Source organism: Dreissena polymorpha, chromosome 1, assembly GCF_020536995.1.
Source record: "Dreissena polymorpha isolate Duluth1 chromosome 1, UMN_Dpol_1.0, whole genome shotgun sequence".
In the NCBI taxonomy this organism is placed as follows: Eukaryota; Metazoa; Mollusca; class Bivalvia; order Myida; family Dreissenidae; genus Dreissena; species Dreissena polymorpha.
In genome coordinates, this window is record NC_068355.1 from 74,073,916 (window position 1) to 74,099,040 (window position 25,125).

The following is a 25,125-nucleotide window of genomic DNA, read 5'->3' on the forward strand; positions in this document are numbered from 1 at the left end:
TTCACCATATGACCCCACTATTAAGAAAATATTGTTAGGCTAACATAAAATTTAAGGCAAACGTGGTATTTTACAATTAAGAAATCTTTAAGGTTTCGATATTTTGTTAGATTTCCCATCTCTCCGTATCAATAATTTGCTATAAGCCAAATCTATATTTTGTTCAACATACTTAACGTTTGCGATGCAGCATTTATCATCTAACACTAACTTAGTTTGACCCACATTTGGCGTCACCTATTTCCGACCTGGATAGGTCCTTGTTCCGATGTATACTCTTCCTGTATATTCGGCCACTTAATATGAAGTGTTTTTTTCTCTATTGATTGATTGTCAATCCAATAATAATTTAAACGTTGAACAAACTAAAGCTAGCATACTCACCTGTAAATCCACCCCCATTGACACATTCTACAATAGTCAATAGTACACAATTTAGAAAAAATAGGGTATGGAAAATGACTTTTCTAGAAAGAAAAAAAATAATTTTAAACATAAATTAAAGAACCCTGTAGTAGATCAAATAAAATCTTAAAATATTGAATTATTGAATTTTTATTTTAGTGCTCATTTTCAAACAGAGATTCCATTGCTTCACAACGGCCAGAACTTGTGAATCTGTCTCATTCTGCTGTACAAGAAAGAGGTTAGTCCATAGCATTTTTATTGCTAAGACTAAAGTTAGACTAAGTATATTAATATTAAATATCATAGAAATATAGACGCACGTTGACCACAAAATGCAGATAGAACAGTTCGTTTAGTAGCTATGAAATGAATCTCACACATGCACAGCCTGAAACAATTCACATATTTTTCAAATATCTGTCCCACAAGGTTTGACTTTGTCTTCCATTGCGTAAGTTTCTTGTATAGCATTAATTTTTTTTTCACCCAAAATAACAGCCTCTAGGCTCTTACAAGCTGTTTTCCAATTGCAAAAAGTAAAAAGAGGCCGTTTCCCAATGGCAAAAAATAGCATTTTCCCCAAAATTCTGACAAATTAAAAAAAAAGTACGCTTTACTTTTCCAATAAACTCAATAATTGGTTTATTGAGTTTATTATCCAGCAATTGCCTAGCACTTTATTATATAAAATTTAGAAAGCAATTAAACATACACTGATAAACAATTGGTATACTGTTATATTTGTTATCATTTTTATAATGTTTATTTTCCCAATGTCATGGTCTATCGCGTTTTTTTTTTCTCAACGAAAATGTCACAGGCTGATAAATCTACAAAATAAAAAATCACTGTATAGTTGTTACTCCTTAAATAGCTAGCAAATATAAATGCCTTATGTTTCTTGGTATATCAATGATAGTTTTGTGGTATTACATAATTATTAAGATTTAGACCATTTTTACGCCCCCCTTCGAAGAAGTGGGGATATATTGCTTTGCACATGTCGGTCAGTCGGTCTGTCGGTCTGTCGGTCCGTCCACCAGGTGGTTTCCGGATGATATATCAAGAACGCTTGGGCCTATTATCATGAAACTTCATAGGTACATTGATCATGACTCGCAGATGACCCCTATTGATTTTCAGGTCACTAGGTCAAACGTCAAGGTCACGGTGACCCGAAATTGTAAAATGTTTTCCGGATGATAACTCAAGAACGCTTATGGCTAGGATCATGAAACTTGATAGGTAGATTGATCATGACTCGCAGTAGACCCCTATTGATTTTCATGTCGCTATATCAAAGGTCAATGTCACGGTGACCTGAAATAGTAAAATGGTTTCCGGATGATAACTCAAGAATGCTAATGGCTACGATCATGAAACTTCATAGGTACATTGATCATGACTCGCAGATGACCCCTATTGATTTTGAGGTCACTACGTCAAAGGTCAATGTCATGGTGACCCGAAATAGTAAAATGGTTTCTGGATGATAACTCAAGAACGCTTATGCCTAGGATCATGAAACTTCGTAGGTACATTGATCACGACTCGCAGATGACCCCTATCGATTTTGAGGTCACTAGGTCAAAGGTCAAGTTCACGGTGACCCGAAATAGTAAAATGGTTTCCGGATGATAACTTAAGAACGCTTATTCCTAGGATCTTGAAACATGATAGGTAGATTGATCATGACTCGCAGATGACCCCTATTACCTAGGATCATGAAACTTCATAGGTGCAATGATCATGACTCGCAGATGACCCCTATTGATTTTCAGGTCACTAGGTCAAAGGACAAGGTCACGGTGACCCGAAATAGTAAAATGGTTTCCGGATGATAACTCGAGAACGCTTATGGCTAGGATCATGAAACTTCATAGGTACATTGATCAAGGTCACAGTCACAAAAAACATATTCACACAATGGCTGTCACTTACTACGGAGAGCCTATATGGGGGCATGCATGTTTTACAAACAGCCCTTGTTTTGTAATTGTATTGAACTGTAAATATTGGACACTAAAAGTCACAATATTGTGTTGTGCTTTAACATAAGCATATACATGGCAACTTAGCCATGAAACAACCTTATAATTGCAATTGTTCATGGAGTTGCATTCACAGCTAATAACAATACTTTAATGATGTGTACCATATTCTAAACACCTGCAGTTGTACAAAGGCAAAATAGGTAACAGCTGGTTAATGACCCAAGTACCTTCTTATCTTTATGTTTACTCTGTGATCCCAGCATGATGTTGATTGCTGTTAATTGTAAACCATAGAACTGGCTTTTACATACTTTTGCAGGCAATGTTTATATAATGGGTAAACAACTGCAGCAAACATTTTAGGCTGATTAATAAGAAGTTTGGGTGCAGGATAATGTTATAATATACTACTTCTACTACTGAAACTGCTATTGCTACTACTACTTTTACTAATATCACTATAACTACTACTTCTGCTGCTGTATAATAATACTCTTACTACATGTACTACTTACACTGCTATTGCTACTACTACTACTTCTACTACTGCTGCTGCTGCTGCTGCTGTTGCTGCTACTGCTACTTCTACTTCTCTACTACTACTATGATCACTCGTGAATTAAAATCGATAATCAACCGAATCCAACAAATATACTATATTTATTTTTTAAATTATTTTTTTTAAATAAAAGGGCAGGGCGGGATCTCGGAAGGGCAGGGCAGAGCGCCCTTCCATTTAGGCCTAGCTGGAGCACTGGAGCCTACTACTACTATTAATTACTGCTACTACTAACTACTACTACTACTACTACTACTTCAACTTACTACTACTTCTGCTTCTACTACTACTACTACTACTACTACTACTACTACTACTACTACTACTACTACTACTACTACTACGACTACTATTACTACTACATTTTACTACTACTACTACTACTACTACTTCTACTACTACTGCAATGGTCGCTGCTTCTACTGCTGCTACTTCTTCTTAAACCACTTCCACACTTGTAGTTGTACTACTATCACTGCTGCTGCTACTGCTGTTGTTGCGTCTATTACTACTTTACTTCTTTTGGTACTTCAACTACTACTACTGCTACTACTACTGTTACTACTACTACAACAACTACTACAACGTCTGCTATTAAAACTAGAAGTAGTTGTACTACTAGTATTACAACTACTACTACTGCTGCTACTACTACTACTACTGCTACTACCTACTACTACTACTACCTAATACTAATACTACACGTACTACTACTACTACTACTACTACTACTACTACTACTACTACTACTACTACTACCTACTACTACTACTATTTCTACTACTACTACTACCACTACTACTACTACTACTGCTGCTGCTGCTACTACTACTATTACTACTACTACTACTACTACTACTTCTATTTATACTAGCAGTAGTTGTACTACTACTATTATTACTACTTCTACTTCTACTGCTACTACTACTACTACTATTAACAATCATGGTTTTGGCAGATGACTGTGCTTATCTATATTTTGAGTGTTATAATACACAGGTAGCAGAGCTTTCCACAGGCCATTTAACAGTCCCTCGCCGTGGCGCTTGAATTTCAAAATCAGAGTCAGACTCTTTAACTTTTCCGATAAGTGCATAATGTGCAGTTTCTGCAACTAGCCCTTCTAAAGATCAAAGCAATAATGACTTCGCCGAAAAACTTTTGCAAATTTCGAAGGACCATAAAATAGTCACTGTCAGTGGAAAGGACTGTTGTTAATTTTACAAAAAGTCTTTGGCATTTGGTCAAAGTCTGAAATAACAATCACTGGAATCTGTAATTCATAACACTTTCGGAATATACCATTTACTTATTTATTTATCATCTATAACCATTGTCTGTGACTTACATGAACAAGCAGCTAGATGATGGGATGCCAAAAAATGGGGGGGAGGAGGGGTGGTGTTCGCCATTGTTTTTATAACCGTATGAAGCCGTAAATCTTTTAGACTGAGTTTTTTTTTCAAGTGCATTTAAATAACACTATAGTCTACAGTTTTCAGAGTGGTCAAACTTTTACCAGTGAATATGGCTTTGTCAAAACATTTGTCCGAAATATTTACATCCGAAATGTCGACAAGAAATAATTCCTAAGCTAAATACTTTTTTGATTAAATAAACTCGAATAAATTTGTACTTACCATACAGTTTGACACACACTTGATGATTGGTATATGATCGGAACAAATAATCGAATGTGTTTTCCTCATCTATAAGGTATTAACTGGAGATGAAATTTTTCGCTTTTTTTGGTTGTTCATAAAGGTTGGATAACACTAAATCCAATTCCGTATGGTCCCATTATAAAATGCCAAATTTCAAAGCCTTTCCTATGTATCAAATGTTGCAAGTCTTGTATCATTTAACAATATATACATATATATATATATATATATATATATATATATATATATATATATATATAATATATATATATATATATATATATATATATATATATAAATATATACATATGTCTTCTTCAAATAATTACAGTAAAAAATACAGTCTCCCAACTTCTAAGAAAGTACCTGCTAATAGTACCCGCATGGGGGTTCCGGCAGTATTGAAAGATAGATAGAAGTAACATTCGTCCACATGCAAAAGATACCTTACTATACAATATGGTTATAGGTGCTATCTAATTTACGGGCAAAAGCTTTTTAAGTTTTTATGATAACCATGTATTTTTAATAAATATATGGACATGATTGTGTTCAAAATATTATAATTGTTGCAATAATTAAAGGGGCCTTTTCACAGTTTTTGGCATGTTTTGAAATAAGTCATTAAATGCTTTATATTGATAAATGTAAACATTGGATCCTAAAAGCTCCATTAAAAAAATCAAGAATAAAATTTAAAAAAGGAAAAAAAAAGTAGCCGCAGCTGGACTCGAACCAGTGACCCCCGGAGTCCTGGAGTAACCTGGAGTAAAAACGCAATAGCCCGCTCGGCTATTCTGCCAAGCATACTTGGTTGAAGTATTTTATGCATTATATGAGCAATCTTCGAAGTTTCACAAAATTTAACGACAACAACAGAACTCTCCAAATTATTCAATCGTTTCGCGTTGCAACGCTTTATAATTTTCAGGTTTTTAAATCGTCAAAAGATGCATATATTGGCTATATTAGACAATGGTTAATGTTCAGTAATACTGTTTTCTCACAAATATCATAACTAAAACGAAAATTTGCGAATCTGAAATAACTTTTTTCAATTTTGTCAATTTACCAAACCGTGAAAGATCCCTTTAAGTAATGCATCCAAAAAAAATCAATCTTAAAACGAGTTACATGTTCCAAGCTTAAAGATCTAGCATCTTATAGTTTTTTTGTTTTCTAGCCACAGGAATTTATAGCTGGTTCGGTGTCTGTGGTATAGAGGATGGGGTGTCTGCTAACTGGCTTAGTCACTGGGAGGTCTCTGTATTGATCCCTTAAGTGGGAGCATTCTTCAGATAACCCTAAAGACATACTATGGCGTACCATTTGGGTTCAAAGTCAAGAAGACCTATTAGGTAAAAAGAGAAATGTACGTCGAAGTACAATAATTGTACGTCGACATAAATATAAAATACACTTCGAAGTATATATTTGTACGTCAAAGTACAATTTGTACTTCGACATACATGTTTGTACTTCGACGTACACATTTTCTGAACAGCCAATCAAAACACTGTTCTCTTGAGCCGCATTTCCTTCTGATTTATTTAAAATAAATGTTTAAAATCTCTTTTTCAATTGAGGACAAAATGAATAAAAATATCAGAATGGCAAAAAGTATTTAATGCATTGAAATAGATTATATACAAATTTGAAGAAGATTCAATTGTTACCTTTTTTAAATTAAAATTATTCAGCATATTGTGAGTATTTATTGATCATGCGGGGCGGAGTATCACGACCGTCCAGCGCATTACTGTGTAGGAAATTCCCAAAGGTAACCAAACAGCTACCAAGCATTAACGGGACAAATAATGTATAATAACCTCCCCGTTGGTCGTATTTTGTGATAACAATAACTTGCATAAGTCAGAGGTTAATTCCGCCACGCCAGGTCAATAAATACGCACAATATCTATGAGTTAGCGGTCAATTGTCGCATAATTTGGTATAAATTATAATAATAATAATAATAATGTTTAATAAATACGCACAATATCTATTGGTAAGCGGTCGATAGTCGCATAATTCGGTATAAATAATAATAATAATATTGTTCAATGTCAAATATCTCTAAAAGCAACAGATGTAAGGTGTGTTCTGATTGGCTAACACTCAAGGGTCGGTGAAAATTGTACGTCGAAGTACATTTCTCGTTCTACCTAGTAGGTCTTGTAGACTTTCGACGTCATGGTACGTCAACGTTGCCCCTATTCAAATGCACCAATATGTTACAGACGCACATAGAATGCCGGAAATAAATACAAAAAGCAAGGGTGCGATCAAAACATTTCTTTTAAACCAGAAGAAACACACAAAAATGTAGGGACCACGGAGGAATACAAAATATTTTATTGCAATGTAACCTTAAATAACTTTAAATAAATTTGCGGTTCCCGCGAAATACCCGCCAACGAATCAAAACCTACGTTATTTTTCTTTATCATTTGATTGGATCCTACCATTAGGACTTTGCTCGCCCTCTTTTAGTGCAGATTCGTTCATACGACACAAAGGCACAATTTTGTTTTACGGATCATTTCGGCTATGAGGACTGGTAGTTCTTCTTGAATGCTCTGAGCTTTTATGAGTACATACGCCCAGACCCGGAGGGTCAATAGCTGGGAGTTGGATTATTGCAACTGTAGTGTTTTCACGGTTAGCTCTTTGTGGGGTTCTTTCACAACAACTACAGCAATTACTAGCAACGACAAGATACTAAACTACTCACATGGGCATCAACCGGAATCCTCGTCAGGATGCACCAAACGTCCTCGTCGTCGTCGAGGGAACTCGTCGGCTATACTCGTCGGCTATACTCGTCGACTCGGCGGGTGGACACTCGTCGGCTACGGCTCGTCCACGTCACAAATAGCACTATACATATACTTCTGGGAATACACCTCCAGGCAAATACGTACTTAAACACACAGTCACCGGCTTACATACACATATACTTCTGGGAATACACCTCCAGGGAAATGCGTGTCATTGACACAATCACAGGCAACTCACAGACTCACATACACAGTCACAGACTCACTTATATCTTCTGGGAATGGCCTTCCAGGGAAATACGTGTTGAACACACATAAAATACAACATAATACAATATGATACAATATAACCTATACTCAGGCTCACAATTACTCACTCAGGCTCACAATTACTCCAAGCAATACTCAGCTTGGGAAAATACGTCTACTCGCATCAGTCACCCGTGCATAAGAGACCGTACAAACTCGTGCTACCCAGCATGCACTATACCGATTTGTCGCTGGTTCCCAATCACGAGGTATGTGCGCATTTTGTAGACCGGGCACCGGCACAACACTCCTCCCACTTTTGTCCTTTTGGGACGACGCCACACAGCGAAGGAATCGTACCGGCGCCACCGATGAAGTAATAGTGCCCCTTGCGTAAGCACCTTGACCCAACTCCCCTAAGTCAGGCATAGCTTTCGTCCGACCTCTCTTTTGGCACAACGCCTGCCATAAACCACAACTAAAGTTAATGCATCTCCATTAAATGACCATTTGTGTTTAGCACCTTCGCACAAATATGAACGCATATGAGCCTTAATCTTTGTTAATAAAGTGTTAAAAATAAAAGTTCATAATAAGGCCCGGTAACTCTTGCTCCTTTTCTTGTCTGCACAATAATTGGACAAGTGTACCCACCTTCCAACCTATTTTCACAAATTTTAAGAAATAAAATAACTGCATACAAATACATCTCCTCGCAGCCCAAATGAGAAGGCCTACGCCCTCTGCATGTGACTGCATAATATACAATAAAAATCCGCTTGGTTATATTAAAATAAAAATCACAAGAAACGTAACCTTCTAAGGCACTACAAATGCGTTTAAATAATATCTCAGTGACAAAAAGGTTAAAAATATAAGAATAAAAAATCTTATTTTTGTCCAAATAATACATATAATTGCTTTTAATTTTATACATAATCATTGACATTATATGGAGGAAAAGACAATTAAAATAAAACTATTGTACCCACTACATTCCTCCCACTTTTGTCCTCTTGGACCGCCGCCCTACGGTCGCACCCAAGGCAGAAGAGATAGAGACTCAAATGGGACCATGATCCCCCTCCCGCAGGCACGGGAGTGCCTTTGCCAAGCGGGGTACATACAGACCGCTGCATTCTAGCGGTTAGTGACCAATATGTTTCTTGCATAAGAAAATTTCCATCACATTAGTAAATAAAAAAAAACATTATTGTCGGCTATCGTCCGACAATTGCTTAATCAAGAAAAAACATTCTTGTTGGCTTTCGTCCAACAAGTACAGTCACTTATGTATTAGAATGTGGTGATCACACTGAGAAATAATGTACTTTACAAAAATAAAAACAAAATAAAAGTGTGCATGCACCGGGAAACATCTCCGGTCATTCAAAAAATCAAAGTGACGCTAGAGACAGTTGCCGTCAAGCACGGTCACACACAAATATAAAAAGACCTGCAAATATTGTTTAAAAGAACAACTCCGGGAAATACCACTTCCGGCCAACAGTATTGAGTGTGACAGTGGTCGTCAAGCACTGTCACCTATAAAAAAAAAACTCATGCGACAAAATTCTACGACATTGCTCGGCATATGGTTGGTAGAAAAGAATTTATAGAAAATTACGGAAATAAATGACATGATACAGCAATGACGAAGTGATTGAAGTTAGATCGACTCACAAATCTTAACATGGAAGGATAAAAGGTGACGGAGGTGCCAAGACTGGGATATTGCAGGGGAAACCGGGTTCCTATTCACCATCTGCGTAGTTACCACATCCGATGGTGCGGTGTGACAGCGGTCGTCCGACAATGTCCGACAATGTCACACCCGACCATAAGGAAAAAAAAACAACAGACTTCACGGGAAATAATCAAACACATCCGTGACTGTGCAAAGCACTTCTTAGCGCGGTAATACAAAAATTACAGGAAGTTAAGCGCGGACGGCACAAGATAATTTGGGACGACACTTTATGCCTATTCATTAAACCCCCATTTCGCAGAGCACTGCTCAGATTAATTTCAATTTTATAGTTCCAACAATATTGCAATAAAAGACTGGGCTTAAACTGAGACAATAGGAAATATATATTCAAAACAATATAATCAAACTAATCAAAATGTTTAAGAGAACTATTACTTTTATACACCGCGTACTTCATGTAATATTCATAACAACAACTTTTACTACTACTACTACTACTACTACTACTTCTGCTACTACTACTACTACCACTACTACTACTACTACTACTACTACTACTACCACTACTACTACTACCACTACTACTACTACTAATACTACTACTACTACTACTACTACTACTACTGCTGCTGCTTTTAGTGTTACTACTAGAGATACTCCGCGTACACCGTAATACGTTATCAACACCGCGAATAGAATGTGACTGCAACTTTACTGTATTTTTTAAAATTGGGGGTCTTTTGTATTTTGCATTGTTTTCCTAGTTTTACTAACAATTAACCTCGCCATTTACAATTTTAGGCGGTACAGATTTTGGAAGTTAGACGCTCTGGTGGTCGCCAACCTAATTTCCACCGCTGGGACCGCTCCCAGCGGCGAGAACTAGAGGGTCGCCACCCTTTGGAACCACGCCTAACAAGTCTTCGAACACCACCTTCCCAGCTGTCATCTGGGGTAACTCGGCATCCGCATGCGCCGCCCTTACGGCGGTCACACGCGGCAACTTCTGTCGCCCGTCTGACAGGTACTGACCTTCCGGTGGCCGGAGTAGTTTCAGCAGCTTTTCGTTGGGCTATTTTGGGCCCCACCTGGTCGGCCCTGTCGGTCGCCATGCTTTTAGCCGCCTCCGCAGACTGAACCGCAACGCGCTGCACGCGAAATTCATCATCGCACACAGGATCTCCATGGTATCCTTCAGTGCTCTCGCCTATGACCATCCTTGGATCACTGACGACAACTGGCACTGTTGGCAGCACCAAGGGAACTGCATCGTGCACGTCCTTGGCATGCTGCACCTTCATGCAGAACTGGGAAACCGGACCTAGCTGGTTTACATGATCCACTTCCGGTTGGCCCAACTGCTTAGTCGTCGCAGCTACCACAACGGGCTCCTTCTCCTTATGGTTGGGCAAGGACATGGCATGGAAATGTCCCCAGTTGGAACCATATCTGCCGCGATACGATCCCTCAGGGCGGACTTTTGAATTTTGGTTCCGATGCCCACGTAAACCTCCGCCACCCGCACCCGCAGGATACATAAACTGGCGTTGGTCGTTGTACCACCGGTTCCGGACCTTCCCTGGGTAGGAGCACTCCACAGGGTATTCGGCATAGCCTTTTTTATTTCGAAACGGCTTACCCGGTTGTCGGACAAAGGGATCAACGGCCGAACTTCCAAAAGAGTTTGACAATCTCTCCACAGCATCCAGCAACTTCTCGACCACCTGGGTCAATTTGTCGACCGCCGACACACTCACCTCATCCGCAGTGGGTGCTTTCTTCACCTCGTGAACCCACATTGACTCTTCTTGCTCAGTCTCCTGGGTATACCTCGGACTGAAGGGCAAGCCGACTGAACATGGCAATATATCTTCAGCATGTTCATCGCATCTCCCATAGATGTTGGTAACTGCAGACTAACATGCTTGCCGGCCTCCTCGTCAATCAAACCGTGACAAAGCTTCGTCACTGCCTGTTCAGCGGCGTATGCATAGGGCAGATCACGAAACGCCGCTGCTGCCAGCTTCAGCGCCCGATCTGACCAATTGTCTAGGGACTCGCCTACTTCCTGATGGGCAACGTGGAAACGGCCCTGCGCGGTGGCGGTAAGCTCCCTGGCGCCAAAACGCTCCTGCAGTCGCTGCATTAGCTCTGCGTAAGGTACCGTCCCTCTCCCTTCGGTAAGCAACGCATAGAAATCGACCGCCTTTCCTGTCAAACACCAACCAAGGCAATCGGCGCATTCTGCGTCAGACCAATCGTGCACCCTTGCGTAGCGCTCAAATTTGCTCTGAAAAACAAACCAATTGCTCTGCCCATCATATAGCAGGCTCTTAGGCAATTTTGTCAGAACATCCCGATCTTTCTGTGTCGGGGGAATACTTGGGCCAGGAGGGTTGCTTGGTCCGGGCAAATTATTGAAAACCGGTGCATTGCTGGGTATGGGAATAGTGATGGTAGATGGAATTGGGACAGGTAGACCATTCGGGGAAAGAGGGCCCTTTGAGGCACGATGGGATCCCGTAGGCCCATTGTCCCTACTCTGGGGCAAACCTAACAAAGGGGGCGGGGCGTGGACGCTTGATGCGACATTAAACGGTTTCGGTATGCTTGTCATCATACGGTCCGGCTGTAACAACAGACGCTTTGGGAGCAAAGGCTTTGCAATCTGGGGAAGAAAATCGTCCCATTGAGCTACGTCCGCCTCAAGAGCCGAAATTTGGGCTTCGAGTTGGGCCCTCTCGCGATCCTGACTTACCGACTCCTTCTCAAGCACAGACATATCTATCCACCTTTCGTGTGGGTCAATGGGCCTATTTGCGATTGACCGCCCCATTCCACCCTCCCCAACATGTTCCGCCCCATCCCCATACCCCAGGGCTTCTCTAAATAATGCGGGGTTAGTACTAAAATCCAACTCGGTCATGTCACCAAAGGTCAGCGGCCGCCCTATAATTGCCTCTAAAGTATGTGGTAAAAAATTTCCCGTATTTTCCCGTATCAAAACAATGGCCTGTGCCAGTTGTCTGCCCACACCCAGAATATTGCATAATCTAGTGGGAGTGTCGTAGTTCACTCGAATTTTTCTTGGGGCTACCAGTAAAAATGGTGGGGTATATCCACTTCCCATATCCATTGTCAATTTAGAACTTTACAAGTAAATATGAAAAAGTTAAATTAATAAAAAACCTAAAATAAATGGGCCAAGAAATTCTGAAATAAAAACTTTTGTGTCTACTGGTAGACAATTAACATTTAATTGCCCAACAATAACCAATTAACAAAATCGCTATCACTGTTGTTGCTATCAATAATCAATAAAAACTGAAAGTAAGAAACACGTCGCTTAACTTGACGTTAAGCACTAATTTCCCGGGACCCAGTTTACATTCGCCAAAGCACTGCTATAAAAAGAATTGCCAATGACAAAACTCGTGCGTGTAAACTTCTATTTCCTCGGACTTTAGTTACCGATACATCAGCAATTTACACTGCTATATACAGCAGTCAACCAAACACGTTTTTCATGAACTGCTGCGCACAGAATACGCGCCAACTAATCACGGGAAAATTGCCAAATAAAAAAAACACGTGGCCATCCGTTGATTACACAAGCAATTAAACTGTAACAAACAGCATTGGAAAATCACGTTTTTTAAGAAATATTTCACCAACTGATAACATGGCCGGCGAATGCCAACAATGGAAAAAAAAAAACTACGATGCCGTCTGTTTGTTACACACTTCTTAAAATAGACGAACACTGAGTTCAACAAGTTAACAACAGAAATCACGTTTTATGAAACGAACAGTTTCTATACACTTCAAATTGAATTTGATCCGTCGATTGAAAATAAATTATGCGATGCCGATTGATTTTGCAACTAGCCTAACCGTTAAACACAAGTTTCACTGTGCCCCACGTTGGGCGCCATTGTAGTGTTTTCACGGTTAGCTCTTTGTGGGGTTCTTTCACAACAACTACAGCAATTACTAGCAACGACAAGATACTAAACTACTCACATGGGCATCAACCGGAATCCTCGTCAGGATGCACCAAACGTCCTCGTCGTCGTCGAGGGAACTCGTCGGCTATACTCGTCGGCTATACTCGTCGACTCGGCGGGTGGACACTCGTCGGCTACGGCTCGTCCACGTCACAAATAGCACTATACATATACTTCTGGGAATACACCTCCAGGCAAATACGTACTTAAACACACAGTCACCGGCTTACATGCACATATACTTCTGGGAATACACCTCCAGGGAAATGCGTGTTGTTGACACAATCACAGGCAACTCACAGACTCACATACACAGTCACAGACTCACTTATATCTTCTGGGAATGGCCTTCCAGGGAAATACGTGTTGAACACACATAAAATACAACATAATACAATATGATACAATATAACCTATACTCAGGCTCACAATTACTCACTCAGGCTCACAATTACTCCAAGCAATACTCAGCTTGGGAAAATACGTCTACTCGCATCAGTCACCCGTGCATAAGAGACCGTACAAACTCGTGCTACCCAGCATGCACTATACCGATTTGTCGCTGGTTCCCAATCACGAGGTATGTGCGCATTTTGTAGACCGGGCACCGGCACAACACAACTATGAGGACTGGGTGAGTCATGTTAAATATCGAATATAATATATATTTTTTTAATAAAAACTGGTAGCAAGATCAGTTGCAGATAATTGGTCAGTTACCACATTTAAACTAACTTTTTTGTCCAGTTAATTCTTTTCAGCTCAACAGTGAAAAATGCTTAAATATCACTTTAATTGCAATGTTAAGGTAATTTAAGTTTTCAGGTACAGAAAAGATACCCCTGTTAACTTGTTCTAATTATTAACCCTTGTGTGTTGACATTTACACCAGTTTCTATGGTGGGCTATAAGGTTCTTACCAAATGTAAACAATTCTTTGTGGTACCATTAGTGTAATATTGGGGAATCTATGGTGAGGTTTACGCGACTTGTAGGTTTAAAAAGGCCGTAATAAATGTTAAACTGACGTCGGGTGGTTTGACACATGATGTGCACCAACTGTTAAACAAAAAGCAATAATTAGTTTCTGTCATTCTGAATGGGAATACTCACGATCTTTAATCCTGCGGTAACGAAGCAAAACAGTATTAATTTGCTGTAATGGATTAAAATGATTTTTTTGTCATACAGAACTAATCAAAATTAAATAGGTGTAAGGAATAGCGAAAAACTTAAGGGTATACTTGTAGATTTCAAATAAACATCATTTAATCATAGTTTCATCAGTGTGATTTTCTTATGTTATAGGCGTATTTAAATTGTCGTTGTTGTAAATATATTTAGTTCATAAATATATTAATTCTGAATGATATTGAAGTAAATTATTTTTTAAGGATACATTGATTCGATTGTTAAATGGTTGGACAGAGTAGATTTCAACTGTAAATAGGATTAGTGGCTTTCTTTTATAGTAGTTGATTAGTGTTCAGTATGTAGAGACTGGGTAGAAAGGTGAACTGTTTTTACTAACATTATAATACGTTAATTGGCTTGTCAAGCATGAGTTTATTCACTCAACCCCATCCGTGTGCATGAATGACTATTTCGAATGTCATTCTTTGCTTATCATTCATGCTGTCAACCTGTATGTTTATGATATTAAATCATAAATATAATATATTTAGGTAAATATGCATTTTATACATCTTTTAAATGTATGTCTGTCGGTTGTATTATAGTATTTATTTTGTTTTAATAGTTGTATTTGTGTATTTATTCTGTTGGTATCTTACCGTCGGAACACATAATTTTACATATAATTGAAATGTATACTTATTATAAAGTCATTCTTTGCATATTATTCATGCTGTCAACCTGTATGTTTATGATATTAAATCATAAATATAATATATTTAGAAACCCAAACGTGTTGTTCGAAGAAAGAACCCTAAACGTCCATACGGCAACACTTAAATAAAACGTGCTATTGAATTTATTTAAATGTTATGTTTAGGGTTGGGTTTAGACTTATTACAAATTGCATTATTTTATTACATTTTGGGAATAAATTGTTCATACTCACGAGGAAAGGAATACACCTAGCAATGTTGAGGTCAAACGGTCAAATGCTTGCTGTCAAAATGGATTGTTTTTATCTAAAGACTTTTTTCTCCACCTGATATGTAGAAAACGCTGGCAAAATACGATCATAAAAGAAAGTATGTTGGCTGCTCAGAATGAAAGCAAAAAAACATTTTAATTTTGTGGTCGATCAGTCATATGTTAAGGTCACACTGACTTGTAACATGAAAACTCTCCCAAACAATATATAACAATAAATACGTTCAAATATACAAATATAAAAATAAGAATGATGGTGTGTCTTGTGGGCAAGAAGATTTCTTTCGAATTTATATGGCGAATCACTGTTCAAAATCGCAAATGCATGCTATGATAAAAAGTTATCATTTACACAATACACATATTTAAGAGATAAATGAAAGTCCGTGCGAATAAATGTTTTACATGTATTTTTTGTTTCATTCAGAATAACAAGAAGGCGGCAATAAAACCATCGTGATGATCATTACAAGCATCAACAACAGCAACAGTGATAGAACCGAGTCATTCTAGCATTACAATGTCTTTGATTCGAATCCCTGACGAAGGGGGCGACACGATGGTCGCCTTGGATACTGGCGACATTATAGGACCAATGTTTGCGAAGTCCGCAGAACAGATGAAGGATGTTTTTGACAACATTCCGAACTTCTCGTGCAGGGATGACGATGTTATGCTGTGCACTTTTCCCAAAACAGGCAAGCGTTTTCATAAAGTATTGAGGCTGTCTAGGATAATTCGTGTTGTTGCTGAGCTGTGTTTTATACGAAATTATTTTTAGGATATTTTGTTCATTTAAGTATTATCCGATACCATATACAGATTACTAAATTAATTGGTGACACTCAATTAATACAATAGTACTTTGGCTGAGTCGCTTAATGATTAACCAAGAAGTGAAAAAAAAAGATTTTTTATTGGCGAAACTTGTTCGTTCGATTACTATCTTACTTAAGAATATCAGTTATTCGCAGTATTGGTTTGGATCGATTAAATTGCCAAGCTTTAATCATTCTTAACACTTAACACTTAAAACCTCTACCTTCTTTTGTTAGTAACACGTAGTTTTGTCGCTTTTCCTTTTACACAGAGCGAAATTCTCTGCTCCAATTACTCAGAAGACACAAGTACCTGATTATTTAAAAAAGAAATTACTTCCTGGATAAATATTTTTTCGTTTACTAGCTATTCCTAGCTCAAGCCCTTTCCTCTTCACGCGTCAATTCAGTGCTTTTGTTTTGAAAACGTCTCGCTTTTGCATACTCGACGCGGGTCAAATTTTGAATGAGCATCATACAAAACGTTTGAGTGCTTGTGTTTAAAACATCAGTCGCTTTAATTTATATCATTATTTCATTTAGTTGTGAAAGTGCCTTGCTGCTTTATTTGCATATTAAAGGCCAATTAAGTGTTAGGTATATGCATAATATGCTTATCCTGCAGGCACCAATTGGGTATTTGAGGTAATCATGATGCTGATGCGCGGGTTAGCGGACCGTATCGACCGTAGCAAGGTCACAACGATGTTGGAGTTTATGACCCATGACGAAGTGAACTCAGTCCCGTCACCAAGGGTCATCAACACACACTATCATCCGAGGTGTTGTATAGCATTCATATTATTGTGCTTGTTTAAATGTGCGAATTATAGCAAATTGTTTATGGATTTTAATTTTATTGAAATTTTATGAACAGTAGCTCCGAAAATATTGTAGCCGATTAACTGGAAGGTATTCATCATTTGAGTCATTTAAGGTTCCTCCCAAAAGATATGGCCACGAAGAAAATCAAAACCGTTCTTTGTGTGAGAAACCCCAAGGACACGGCGGTGTCCTACTACAATCACATGACGGGCATCAGGTTCTATGACTACAGCGGTAAATGGGAGAACTGGATCCGTCCGTTCATACATGGGAAATGTAAGCCTTGTAATATATATATATGCCTGTACTTGTAAAAGAATGGTATACTGGTGTTCGATCCTCAACCACAGATCGCTCTCCATATTTCTTTTACAGCCCCAAGTACTGGTTTTTCCAAGGAAACATGCTCGATACTTTCTTAACCCTTTCAGTGCGGGAACCGAATTTTAAAGTCCTTTGCAAACAGTTTGGATCCAGATGAGACGCCGCAGAACGTGGCGTCTCATCTGGATCCAAACTCTTTGCTATTCTGATAGTATTCTTTGAAAAAAAAATGAAGAAAATGCTTATTTTACAAATTCAGCAGACGACATTTTAGCAGACGTCAAATTTCCCAGCCTTGGGCTTTTGATGTAATCACGCTACAACTGAATTATTGTGTTGTGGTTGTTGTTGATGTATGGCTATGCTTTAAATATGGTGTTCATGTTAGGGATTTCCAACTAATTGAAGATGCTGTCTTCAAAATTCTAATTTATGTAAACGGATATTGTCGTTAATCAAGTAGTGGTTCAAATGAAATGATGTATCGACGTCTATAATCATGCACGCACTCATACGGAAATCAATCAAGAGAAATACATACGATTTATATTATATACTGTAATCTTGTGCGAATTTTTTGTTAATGACAGTTAAAACTGTTAAATGAAAAACAGTCTTCACTTAATAATGCTGTCTTTAACTTTTTGTACTTCAGTTTACCGATATTCCTTTGCAAAACGTTATGAGGTTATTGTTAAAAAAAATAACAACGAGTTAATATTGAATGAAAACACGTTGACCTTTCTATTAAACTTTATTTACATTTAATGTGTTTACAAAACCTCTACAGGAATTGTACTGTTTCAGCTTTAAAATAAATCTTTTTCATTAAAATGATCGGATGTACTTCGAATGTTTATTGATACACGGGTTGTGCGACATAACTTTTTTAATAATTGTTTATTTGTACTAAAACAACTTGCGAACTTAATCAGTTCAGAAGTGGCATTTAGGTATTGATTCGTACTCCATGACATTTGTGCGTATTATCTGGTATTTAACTTTTACTCGACGTCATTCAACGACTTTGAAGACAAACACTGCACTAACATTTGTGCTGTGTAGTTCGCACATGCTATGCACGTGCTTTGTAGAAATAAACTTGCATCAAAAATAAATCAGCAGCACCGTTCGTAGCATTGATAGATTTTTCAGTTGGTTTTCCTTGTGTAAAGCGAGTATAAAGACCTACATATTTTAAGTATATGCTATTGTTTAAATATTAAATCTGACCATGAAAATCAGGAAGAAAGTTGAACTATATATAATTTCTATTATCTTTTAATTGAATAATACATCAAATGCATTTTACTTAAATGAAATTCTTGCCGACAAGTTTTCGCCGATATCCAAACATTTTGCCTATATGACGATAAGGATCAAATCTGCATCACTTAGTGGAGATTTCTGAATAGTGTTCACAAGTCTTATGAACATGAATGGGTTTTCGACCTAACTCCACAAGTCATTTGCAAGTGTATTTCACTCTTGTTTCGTTGATGTTCTGTTACTAAGTTTTTAATCTTTTATTATAGTGGTGCCGTTCAAATTCTTACCTGTTGTGAAATAAAAAGATATATATTCTAGTCATTATTGCATTATAGAATACAAAAGATATTGTAAAGACCAGTAAAGAATAAACATTTTACCACTGCCTAGTATGGTCCATAGTCCAAAATATAGATTTAAATATAAAAAAAGATAAATCAAATGAATATAACAATTTTACCATGTCATGTATGCACTTATAAGAAAGTCAAGCTATTTTTAGGTGTTTTCTTCTTTACCAAATAACAGATTCGCATCTTTTGTTCGCTAGATCTTTTAGCCCTGTTAAGGTCAGTCAAAATGTTCACGGTTAAAAATATAATTGTGTTTTTGCTAGTTTGAGTGGAAACTGTTTGCGCTTTCAACCTTTTTAATGTGAAAAATTTCCACCGTCATGAAATAAACTCTGATAAAAAAATAATTGTAAGAGATTTACTTTCAAAATGCTCTTACGAAATTCCTCTTTGGTTCTAGACTCGCTTAACTCGAGCGATATAATTATTCATAAGTAAACCGTTTATTGCCGTTTCAGATGAACTCGGTACATATTCTGCCTACCTGAACGAGTGGCAGGAAGTGATTGAGGCGGGTACTGGTTTTCCGCTCCATGTCATTTACTTCGAGGACCTAAAAAAGGTGACAAGTCTAAAATCTACACGTGTATAAATGTTGGTGCGTTGGCGCTTATGCGTTGGCGGTTGTCCGGTTAGCGCAGTGGTTGGTACACGCGCTTCTCACCTAGGCGACCAGGTTTCAATCCCCGTTCCCATTGGCCTGTTAGCTTGGTTGGTTAGCACCACACTGGACAGGGACAGTTTGGGTTTCTTGCATGTACTACGGCTCCCCACCCTCACCCCCTCCTTCACAACACAAGACGACACCAGACATGAACATCTTTCAGTGAAAACGAACATAGTTTGAAATTGATATGATGATTCATAATTCATCCTTACTTTCGTGAGTATAGTAAGTTTATTAGTTTTGAGCGCAGTGCTGGGACACACTCCGGGTTTAAAATTTATTCTACCACGGCACGTGACTTGTTTTCTATAAACAAAAAAGGAAAACTACTGTTGGCTATTACCCCGATATACCAACAGGTTGTTTAAAGTGACGTTACTTTGATTGTCCGCGCACTGTTTATGAATGAAGACGATGTCATTTGATTCAAATTGTTGTGATGACGTCACGTTTTCGCGGAAAAGTGGAGGACGTTCTTTTAGGGTTAGGTTATAATTATCATTTATAACATTTAAATCGCGGATAACTTATTAATGAAATCGTGTTAGAATCGAAATAATCGACGAGTAACCGTTGGTTATTACGCCCTCTTGGTTAAATTCCTACGCATCGGAACTCCATACCGTTGGTTATTACCGCAATAACCAACGGTTACTCGTCGATTATTTCTTAATTCTACCACGGCACGTGACTTGTTTCTATATACACAGAAGGAAACCTACTGTTGGTTATTACCCCGATATACCAATGGTTGTTTAAAGTGACGTCACTTTGATTGTCCGCGCACTGTTTATGAATGAAGACGACGTCATTTTAGTTTAATTGTTGTGGTGACGTCACGTTTTCGCGGAAAAGTGGAGAACGTTCGGTTAATATTATTCTCATTTATAACCTTTAAATCGCGAATATCTTATTAATGAAATCGTGTTAGAATCGAAGTAATCGACGAGTAACCGTTGGTTATTGCGGTAATAACCAACGGTATGTCGTTCCGATGCTTGTTATCAAACCACTCGGGCTACGCCCTCGTGGTTTAATTCCTACGCATCGGAACTCCATACCGTTGGTTATTACCGCAATAACCAACGGTTACCCGTCGATTATTTCTTAAATATAATTCAGCCTCATGCGCAAAAAGACCTCATCAACTTCGTAATATACGCCCGCGTTTAGGTTTACCACCATAATTCACGTTTTTTTTAATATCAAACTAAACTTGTTAATTGCATTTTATATAAATCTTTCTCGTGCTGATGCTAATTGGATTCTTCGTTAGTGTTTGTAATTTACAGCATATGTTTCTGTTTAGTTGTAGTTCAATAATGCTACGATTGATGGTGTTAATAGCGAATCAGAAACTTTGAACAATATTAAATACGTTACAGTAACAAATGTCATCGTGCCCGCAGTTTGAAGTGATCTATTAATATACTTTTGTACTTAAATTATGTGTTATAGATATTTAAATGTATAGTCACAGTTAAACTTTCAACTATCATTTGCACTATTATGTGACCTTATAAATTTATGTGAATGCAACCTCGTTGAATTATTGATTAAATCTCTCTTCAATGGGCCTTTTAACGTTTTGGTAAATTGACAAGAGTAAAAAAAGTTGTTTCATATTCTCATATTTTCGTTTAAGTTATGATTTTTGTGAGGAAATAGTAATACCGAACATTTACCGTGCTCGAAATATACATTATATGCATCTTTTGACGATTTGAAAACCTGAAAATTTATAAAGCGTTGCAACGCGAAACGATTGAATAATTTGGAAAGTTCTGTTGTTGTCGTTATATTTTGTGAAACTACAAGGATAGCTTATATAAGTTAAAAATACATCTTATAGCATGGGAACGGATGGTCGAGTGGTCTAAGCGGGAGACTTTTTACTCCAGGACTCCAGGGGTCAGTGGTTCGAGCCCAGTTGAGGGTTACTTTTTTTTCTTTCTTCTTTTTATTGTATTCTTGTTGTTTTTTTTACTGGGGATTTTCAGGTCAAATGTTTAAATTTATCAATATAAAAGCATTTCATGACAAACTTCAATGCATGCCAAAATCTGTGAAAAGGCCCCTTTAAATCATCTGCAAATCATTCGAAACATATATTGTTGAAATCTCCAATCCGTTTTTGTTGCGAACAATAATTAGTTTTCGATCTACGTCTATTCAAACAAAAGTTTGTCACAATACATTTGATAAATTTCTCTTGGGTTGAAGATTTGATTTCAGGTACGTTTACCTTCAACAGGGGCACATCTGTCTGCCAATGCCCATACCTTTACCCTTTCAGTCACATAAATACTCAATATCAACGAATGGTTCGTAGTAGAGTTAAACCATAAAAAATCGGTGTTCCTTGTATCAAATGCCAATTTTTAAAACACTAGATGTGGTATGGTAACACAGATTTAACGAGATTTAAAATGCCCGTTTTTTTCACAATATATTGCATGTGAATTTCCAGCGACGCGACGATATCCAAACATTTACGAGCAAACGCAGAATTATGGCAATTGCTAAGAGGAACACTGATTCTTTATCGGTTATTTTAATTTTACGAAATATATTTTTACAAAATATTTGTTGATTTGAGAATTAAATTTTTATTTGGCTTTAAATTGGAGACACGAACACTTACACTATTCAAATATCAGTACTTTAAACATTTGAGACTGTAATCAACTCTTGTGGATGATTATTCATTTACGGACATCGTTATTTCAAGATTTTGTATTTGGTCATTGCATCTCTGTGTTCACTAGAAAACAGTGTCTTTATCTTTAATAAATAAGAGATCATAATGGTTCTGAATCTCTCACTTGATTTCCCAATGAGACCCAAGCTTGGCGAGTCTATTTAAGTTTATGATACGTAGAATGTGTAAGAAAAACTAGTTTCACCCAAGTTTGGACCTATTTCCACCACGTAAACACTTTCAAAACACATTGGTAGAAGATAGAGCAACTGTTTGATATTAGATATCCAAAAAACTTTTGGCCTAGTGGATTCAGAAGAGAAAATTTAATAAGTCATTTTCTATAAAAGTTTCTGTATACCGTGTGACCGATAGGGAGTGGCCAGTTTTGGTCCGAGTGATATAATGTGAACAAACTGTGAACAGGACCGCCGCCGAATGTTGCTTATTACATGTATTATTAATTTTATATCACCAAATTATAAAATATATACTCTCAGCTATGTAGTTAAGAAGAAAAATATTCATAAAGTTATAAGTGTATACATATATCGAAAACAAGTTACTATCGGGACAGAGCCAATTTCGACCCCAGTGACATGATTTGAACAAACTTGGCAAAAAAGCACATACTACGATGTTGCATAACAAGTACCAAACCGATGGGCATTGCGGTTAAAGAGTTGATTTCTTAAGTTTTTACTATAAACATAAATATAAAGAAAAAAATTACCCAACCAACTTTTACCCAATGGTTTCAACGACTAGGTAGTTTACTACTATATGATGTTAACTTACAAATACGAAGGTCTTTAGTCTTTACATTGCGGTTTCAGAAGAGAAGATGTTCTTTAAGGTTTTACTTTATACATATTTGGGAAATAAGTTACCTCCATATTGGGCACCATTAAGACCAAAGGCAAGTGAAAAGAACCAATTTAATAGAGGACCACTATACAATATTACAGGTCAAAGACCAAACCTTTACCCCATCCGTTTAAAGAGGAATGGAGTGTTAACCCTATATACATGTATGGTAAATAAGTTTCCCTGAGACTGAGCCAAATACAGTCCCAGCGGTTTAAGCAAAATTGGTGGTCGTCAGCTAAATACTTTAACATACCAAATATAACTAATGGAGGTCTTTGTCATTCGAATGAGATTACTTTTAAAGTGTTAAATTCAAAAATCTTCTTCTTTTGCTCTGCGAACTTGTGTATCGGCCGGAATATTTTACACAATTTTGAAAGATGTTCAGCCATCAGCGAAGTTTCAAAGTTGTGAAAGTCTATTAAGCAATTTAGAAGGAGAGTGTGGTGAGCTTAAAACCCAATTTCATGTTCACGCCGATAAGAAAATGTACAAATGAACCACTTTTTCAGGATCCGGCTTCTGAAGTGGACAAATTGGCCAATTTCTTGGGAATTGACGCATGCACAGATTTGAAAACGCAAATAGTCGACGTGTGTGGCTTTGAAAAAATGGCCAAAGACAAGTTTTCGGAAGAGACAAAGAAAGCTTTTTTGAAGGGAGCGTTCACCTTTTTCCGTAAAGGTAAATATATAGGAGTAAGTTAATAGTTAGATCGTCTACGATGACTGTATTCTGACTCCATATTGTCTGGTAAACGAGGCCGGTAACCAAAAAAGACCATTTCCCGGATAAACCTAGCATTGTTTTAAGATAATACATGAAGAAAGTACAAAACGACTGCAAAAGCTATTATTGAATAAAATCACTGGCCTTTGTAGTTTTTCTTATTTATGATCTGATATTTCCTTACCAGACATGTTTTATTTGGCAATAAAGAGGCACAGCTTCTAGCATTAATTTTGGGCGTTTTAGTTTGAACAAGAGGTTGCCAAGCAATATCGTCCCCTACCGGTGAAACTCCACCATTGTCAGTACTTTTTTATATTTTTTATTTGTTGCCATTGCAACCAGAATTCTTGACGTAGGACCAAAATGAAATGACGTGCGTAATCTCCATATTGCCATCTATCCATGTTTCAAGTTTCATTAAAAAATATGAAGAACTGTTCAAGTTATCGCAGGATCCAGAAAAGTGTGACGGACAGACTGACAGACAGAGCGCAAACCATATGTCCCCCCGGTTTCTTGGAAATTGACGCATGCACAGATTTGAAAACGCAAATAGTCGACATTTGTGGCTTTGAAAAAATGGCCAAAGACAAGTTTTCGGAAGAGACAAAGACAGCTTTTTTGAAGGGAGCGTTCACCTTATAAGCCTTATAAAGGAGTAATGGTCATGCGTTTCCGCATTGGGTATTTACTCGTATGCAAGCGCATTCCCTTCTAGATCTGAAAACAAAACTTATTATATGTTTTATATTATTTTGTGCAATTGTAAAATCATTTATTTATACATGTAAATGAAATCTAAATAAGAGATTAAACCAAATACATAGACTTGTCGCAAAATAGGTGAGTCGTGTAAATAACTGTTAAATATATTGTGTAGGTCAAGTGGGTGACTGGAAGAACTGGTTTACTGTCGCTCAGAACGAATATTTCGACGCAGAATGGAAGAAACAAATCCGAGGGGACACCATGTTCACGTTTACAAACGATTGATTTCCAAGGAGTTTACATTACCTTATTTTAGTGTATGTGTGAAATGCCGAATAATGCAATATATTACTGTATTACAAACA

At 37.5% G+C, this 25,125-nt stretch overlaps 2 protein-coding genes across 4 annotated transcripts in view; one reads left to right on the forward strand and one right to left on the reverse strand.

Annotated features, from left to right (window-relative positions):
• The window catches only part of LOC127835293 (sulfotransferase 1A1-like), a 368,467-nt gene extending 343,342 nt beyond the window's left edge, over positions 1–25,125 (forward strand). Inside the window, exons 2-8 of one of the 3 annotated variants that reach the window (XM_052361656.1) lie at positions 13,991–14,006; positions 15,921–16,191; positions 16,937–17,093; positions 17,249–17,412; positions 19,541–19,644; positions 23,833–24,004; positions 24,933–25,125. In XM_052361656.1, coding sequence (XP_052217616.1) covers positions 16,014–16,191; positions 16,937–17,093; positions 17,249–17,412; positions 19,541–19,644; positions 23,833–24,004; positions 24,933–25,045 — 888 coding nt within the window. In that variant the 5' untranslated portion in view covers positions 13,991–14,006; positions 15,921–16,013 and the 3' untranslated portion in view covers positions 25,046–25,125. Of the gene's footprint in view, positions 1–13,897; positions 14,007–14,945; positions 15,058–15,920; positions 16,192–16,936; positions 17,094–17,248; positions 17,413–19,540; positions 19,645–23,832; positions 24,005–24,932 lie in introns of those variants that run through there. The other 2 variants (XM_052361647.1, XM_052361664.1) reach the window with 2 other exon arrangements.
• Positions 7,364–13,952, reverse strand: LOC127882028 (uncharacterized). The gene is made up of 4 exons (XM_052430448.1): positions 13,812–13,952; positions 11,295–13,470; positions 7,783–11,217; positions 7,364–7,441 (listed from the first exon to the last, which is right to left on the reverse strand). Exons 2-3 carry the CDS (start codon positions 12,499–12,501, stop codon positions 10,163–10,165), a joined length of 2,262 nt encoding a protein of 753 aa, XP_052286408.1. The 5' UTR covers positions 12,502–13,470; positions 13,812–13,952; the 3' UTR covers positions 7,364–7,441; positions 7,783–10,162.

Coding starts and splice junctions, on each gene's coding strand:
- LOC127882028 (XM_052430448.1), bottom strand. CDS start 12,501: ATGGATATGGGAAGTGGATATACCCCACCATTTTTACTGGTAGCCCCA. Junction 11,218..11,294: donor TTTGATTGACGAGGAGGCCG/GCAAGCATGTTA, acceptor TGCCATGTTCAG/TCGGCTTGCCCTTCAGTCCG.